Here is a 6,071-nt window from a genome sequence, read left to right on the forward strand (position 1 = left end):
GTTAGGATTTGTCTTTGAGTTCTAGGAAGATTAAGTTGCAATAATCTAGAGTTAACAATAGAGATCGTCTTCACATAAGGAGAACTAACTCTCCACACCTTTCCTAGAAATCGATTTTCATTTTATTTTAGTTTGCATGTTAAGTAAACTTAAAAGCTAGAAGAAAACTAAGTAGTTAGTATCAATTCAATCATAGTTTAACAACTTACTCACTAGTTTCCTAAGGAGCAAAAACAAGTTGTAAGTTGTCCTAGACTTAGGTTGGTTCGAAATCCTTACTCAAAACTATGCACACGAATATCGTAAGGAAAAATCTTTGTATTCACACTTTGCCGAAACAGAGAATCAAATCTCTAACATACTCAAAAGGTGAACATCATACGTCAATGGCAATCTGTTTTTCTTTATAAGAGAGTTCAAATGTTTTACATGCTTTGCTATACAAAGATATAAAATCAGATTCCACTAGTTTTGTCCGCCTTGACAAAATTAAAATGCTTCCCAATCTTTTTCTTCCTCAAAGTGCACCTTACGGTTTTTGTTCAAAACAATTTTTTTGGAAATACTTCCTTGATAGCATTCATAAGAGCAAACTCCATGTCTAAGACAATCACTTAGGTTCAGTCTTTTCTTGAACATCTGAAGTGCCCAAACATAATTGCTTTCTTCCTCTTTCGATAAAATGCAAAACATGAATAGAATGAAGTGTTAAAGCTTGAGACGCAAACAACGTCAAGTAATGGCATCCTGAACTTCTTAGTCTTGTAATTACAATCCATCACAAAGACATTTTCGTAACTCCCGCTTAATGTGATTGGCAAAGGGTGTGCACAGAACAAATGTGAAAGGTCCCCTTCTGCATCGCATTTATAGCTATGTGTAAACCTACCTTTAGATAGTTCCTCCAATAATGCTTGAATAGGGGTCCGCCCTTGTAACTCTTTTGTTCGGATCTTGGCTTTTTGGTGTTGTAAATAGTCTTAGATATTTCTTTAAGGTATGGATTTGCATGCCAAAGTGACGTAAGCATTTGGCACAGAAATATGCCTACTTTAAACATTTCTTTGATCCTCGCAATCTCATTCTCAAAAAACTGGCGAAAAGAAGGATGCCCAGACATATCGCTTGATGCTTCGTGGTTATGATCTCTATTTTGTACTTTAAGTATCCAATAACCATAAACTTTGATGCCTTTAATTCGAAAAGAGCAATTTATAAGTCAAGAACTAGTTTTTATCTTTCGCTCTTCAGCCACAGTATTCATCCTATTTCACAACCAATTGTCTCTATCACAACCAATTGTCACATATTTCTCTCTCTCAGAATCTCGTATGGTTGTTGTATATCCTTGGTATAAGGAAAAAAAAAAAGTGAATATATTCAAGCAACTGTTCACGACTCTAGAATTTTTTTATTGGTGGTGGAAACATCTTAATTTCCTTGTTCAAAGATTTCTTCATTCTTATTATATGTGACTAGGGCAGGCTCGACCCAACTTGAGGCCTAAGGCGGAAGCTCAAAATGTGGCCTTCGTTAACTATAAAAAAAAACTTAAATAAAAAAGATAGGCCTTATTTTAGGAATATTATAGAAGGAGGCCTATTTGTCAGGAATACACTAGCTGGAAGCCAAATATTTAGGAATAGTTCATAAGATTATGTTCACTTGAGATTCCTATCTTTGGTAATTTCTTTGGGTTCATAATATGAGTAAATTGAGGCCTATTTTTAACGAAGTTTTTGGAGATTTTGTAAAGTTATAGGAGATTATTAGTCCTTCCTTAAGGATGAGCCGGCATTGCCTGTGACGACATTGGGTTATCTGTTTTCCATGTATTGCTCAGTAATATCCACATCCATATTCCTCGTGGAAGATGTAGATATTCTTCTACAATCAAATTAAAAAAAGAAAAAAAGAAAAAAGTAATATTAACACTAGCAAATGGTTAGTTTCTATTCTTTGATTAAATAACGTATTTTTGAACTCAAAGTACATCATATACATTCCTATGATCCTATCTAGCGCAAGCAATCTCAAGTTTTAAAACAATCAACAAACCAGAAAAGCAAACACCATAAAAAATGCTTACTCGCTCACATTACAATCTTAGATATTATACTTAGTTAACATGTCATACACTTATAGGAAACTAGACTTAGATTTATTGTACAAAATAATTCAGCTCCTCTAATTTGTGTTAGTTTCAGAACGCCCACCTCAATTATATTGTGTTAGCTAGTTGTTTATATATTGCATAAAGATTGAAGTGCACAAGTTAGTTGTTTTGTAATTGTGCTAGTTGTGTGTGAGCTAACATTGAAAATGACATATCAAATTAAACCTAGTCCTGTGACGAATTGAAGTCATCGGCAATTTCTAGTTTATAATATAACACGTGCGGCCCATTTATGACACTATATATATATCCATATATATTATTGAATTTGGTTTTTTATCTATATTTTAATATTAAAACTCCCACAAGAGGTATTTTTCAAACTCTATTAAAATTCCATGTCATCTTCTATTAAAATGGGAATTTCTCTTCTATTTAAAAAATATGAATCTTTTTTTACAACGGGAATTCCTCTCCTATTATAACGGGAATTCTTTTCTTATTTAAACAAATTCTAGCACTTCTAATTAAAGTGGGAATCATTCTCCTATTAAAATAGGAATTTCTCCCCTATTGAAAAGGAAAAATCTAGCATATCTAATTAAAATGAGAATTATTCTCCTATTAAAACATTAAAACATGATTTCTCTCCCAATTGAAAAAATGGGTTTTTAAAACTTAATTAAAATTTTATTTAAAATTAATTTGTTAGAAAATTAAAACGGGTTAGCGACTAAAACGGTAATCTCAATTTTCTAAAAAAAATCTAAATGTTTTCAAAAGAACTGGTGCGTATGCATGGGCCTACAAGCTAGTAAAATAGTAAATATCTCTCTGATTAAATATACAAAATCACACCAAATGAAATAAGTCTCTTTTGCCTATATAAAGTTCGACTGCACGAGCTTGTTGTACTACAATTACAAGCATAATTTGGCAAGAGTAACTCTGAAAATGGCTCTCCTCCACCTCAACTTCTTGTCAACTAAGATTTCCTCCTCCACTCCCTTTTCAAAGCAAGTCCCATCACGAAAATCTCGTAATGTTGAATTCACAACTTCTCCGCACAAGTGTCTAGCTACTACCCAGAATGGCGTCGTTGTTCAAACTGAGAGGCGATCTGCAAATTATAAAAACAACATATGGGAGCATGATCACTTTCTGAAAACTTTGAAAAATGATTACACGGTCATCATTACAACTCTAAAACTTCCTATAGCTAGAATTCTTTGGTTAAATCGGAATAGATAATTATGTTGTACTGGGCCTGTGATCAAATGATCACGTTTAGTGTATAGTTCTTTTCGGTGACAAAGCAGACACCATGCATGGATCTTTTCCTGTCCAGTTGTTAAAAGATGAACTTCAACGCCATTTTACAGATTACAGATCGAATGTTTTTTATGCAATAAATAAATTAAATGTCCTCACACGAAGAAAGAAAGAAATAACTAATTTTCAAGTCTTGTACAGGCCGAAGTGTATGTGTTGAGGGCCAACATTCTAAAAGACGAGGTGACACACATACTGGACTATGCGCGAGATGCTAGCAGCCCTTTCGCGTTGCTTGTGCTGATAGATGACATACAGAGGTTGGGGTTGGGATATTTTTTCGAAAAGAACATCCGAACAGCCTTGGGATTACTGATCGAAAAGAATCTAAAAATGGAAGAGACTCTTGAAACTACAGCTCTGTACTTTAGGCTCCTTAGACAACACGGGTTCAAGGTCTCTCAAGGTACGACCAACTCCTTTGGCTCAGGTTTTAATCTTCAATGCTCATCATCATCTGTTATGTACCTCTGTTTTTAGTTTTAATTGCTTCTCTTTTTCTTTTTTGTAAATTGGTGAAACAGATGTCTTCAGCATATTTAGGGACCCCCAAAACAGTTTCAAGGAGAGTCTCGACCAGGATGTCAAGGGTATGGTTAGATTGTTTGAGGCTTCTTATCTGGGCTTAGAAGGAGAAGACATACTTGATGAGGCCAACGCCTTTGCCCGTAGGCATTTATTGGATGTTAAGGGAAACGCGGACTCGAACCTTGCTGAACTAGTAACTCATGCTTTGGACTTGCCATTGCATCATCGGATTACAAGGTTAGAGGCTAGATGGTATATTGATGCCTACTCAAGAAGAAAGGACGTGAATTCAACGTTGCTTGAATTTGCGAAGTTGGACTACAATATGATTCAATCTACTTACCAGAAAGATCTCATTGAAATGTCAAGGTAAGAAGAGTTAAGACCCAGCTTCATTAGTTACCTACAGTAGTATCCTTCAATAGTTACAATTTAAGGAGCTATCACAAGAAGTCAAGAAGACACGGCGTGTACTATTGAGCAGTAACCTTCTACGTGTTATAATGTTTCCTCTGTCGTTATTATTGAAGGTGGTGGAAAAATTTAGACGTAATGATGAACTTGCCCTTCTCAAGAGATAGGTTGGCAGAATCCTTCTTATGGTCTGTCGGAATGACTGACGAACCACAATACAGTTATTGTAGACAAGTAATTACGAAAGTCATTGCTCTGGTAACCGTAATTGACGATTTCTATGACATTTATGCTACATATGATGAAGCCAAACTCTTTACTGATGCAGTTGAAAGGTTCGGAACAATGTTCTTTTTTGTTCAATGTTCTCTTTCTGTTGGAAATTTACTTGAAATTTCTAAAACACGTACGTGTTCAACTCAATATGCAGATGGGATATTAATGCGGTGGAACAACTTCCAGACTATATGAAGTTGTGTTTCTTTGCTCTTTACAACACCGTTAATGAATTTGCTTATAATGCCCTTAAGGAGCATGGGTTTAATATCCTTCCACACTTGAGGAAACAGGTTAGTCCATTCACTTCATCTGTGTTTACCATTATGGAAATCGTCTGTTTTCCCTGACAAACTTAACGTTTATATGCTTGCTATAGTGGGTAGACCAATGCAAATCATACCTACTCGAGTCGAAGTGGTTTCACACTGGATATAAGGCCACCCTTGCGGAGTATCTAGACAATGGGTGTATTTCAGTTGCGGGGCCACTATTGGACTTTCACGTATACGTATCCATGACTCCCAGAATCACCAAGGAAGCGTTAGACTACTTACAGGGTTATCCAGATCTTATCCGTTGGGACTCTATGGCATTCCGAATAGTTGATGATTTCGGAACTTCTGAGGTAAGGAACCCGTATAATAGATATCCCTAGTTATCAAGTTATGTATAATCTTCCTTTGGTTCACTCCCTAAATCCTAAACAAGTTATGTACCTTCGTTTCTTGAGATAAAGAACTTTCTTGCATCAAAACCAACCGTGACACGTAAGGCAGAGAATATTTGTGCACACTGAGTAGTAGTTCTCCTATAAGTAATGACTTGTTGCATGTGATATAGGATGAGCTAGCAAGAGGGGATGTTCCAAAAGCAATCCAGTGTTACATGCCTGATACTGGTGTTTCTTTTCAAGTTGCTCGAGAACAGTTGAGGCATTTGGCTAATGAGGCATGGAAGAAGCAGAATAGAGAGCAGTGGGTTGCTGAATCCCCTTTACCAGAATCTTATGTAAATGCGGTAACGGACTTGACTAGGACAACAGAAATATTTTACCAATATGAAGATGGGTTTGGCATCCCAGACAATGAGACTGAGAACCGAATTCGATCATTAATGGTCGATCCAATTCCTTTATAGTTTGTAGTTTGTACTAGGTCGTAATCGAACTTCGAACCACAAAAAAGGCAAGGTTGACTCTCCTTTGGTTCAAACTTCAAAGATGCCTCCCTTTGAGAATTTTTATTGGTGCTCCGTTTGATTATCTGTCTGTGTAGTATTCTGTTTGGTAATATCTATGTAGCATTCGAATGGCCATGAAATTTCTGCTCCTACTACAATTTCGAATGCCTTCACCTCCATAAAAGGGTTTATTGTAATTATGTAAAGTAGAACAGGTGATAAA

The 6,071-nt window shown here is 35.8% G+C and overlaps 1 protein-coding gene across 2 annotated transcripts; it reads left to right on the forward strand.

Moving 5' to 3' along the window:
• Positions 1-3,029: 3,029 nt before the first annotated feature.
• Positions 3,030-6,071, forward strand: LOC147511018 (terpene synthase 10-like). 2 transcript variants are annotated; one of them, XM_086602867.1, is made up of 7 exons: positions 3,032-3,304; positions 3,590-3,854; positions 3,973-4,345; positions 4,507-4,725; positions 4,821-4,959; positions 5,046-5,294; positions 5,510-6,037. In XM_086602867.1, exons 1-7 carry the CDS (start codon positions 3,071-3,073, stop codon positions 5,804-5,806), a joined length of 1,776 nt encoding a protein of 591 aa, XP_086458993.1. In that variant the 5' UTR covers positions 3,032-3,070; the 3' UTR covers positions 5,807-6,037. The 2 variants fall into 2 exon arrangements, with proteins under 2 accessions (XP_086458994.1, XP_086458993.1); XM_086602868.1 differs by lacking the exon at positions 5,046-5,294 and having other exon boundaries at positions 3,030-3,304; positions 5,510-6,071.

Source organism: Coptis chinensis, chromosome 3, assembly GCF_015680905.1.
Source record: "Coptis chinensis isolate HL-2020 chromosome 3, ASM1568090v1, whole genome shotgun sequence".
In the NCBI taxonomy this organism is placed as follows: Eukaryota; Viridiplantae; Streptophyta; class Magnoliopsida; order Ranunculales; family Ranunculaceae; genus Coptis; species Coptis chinensis.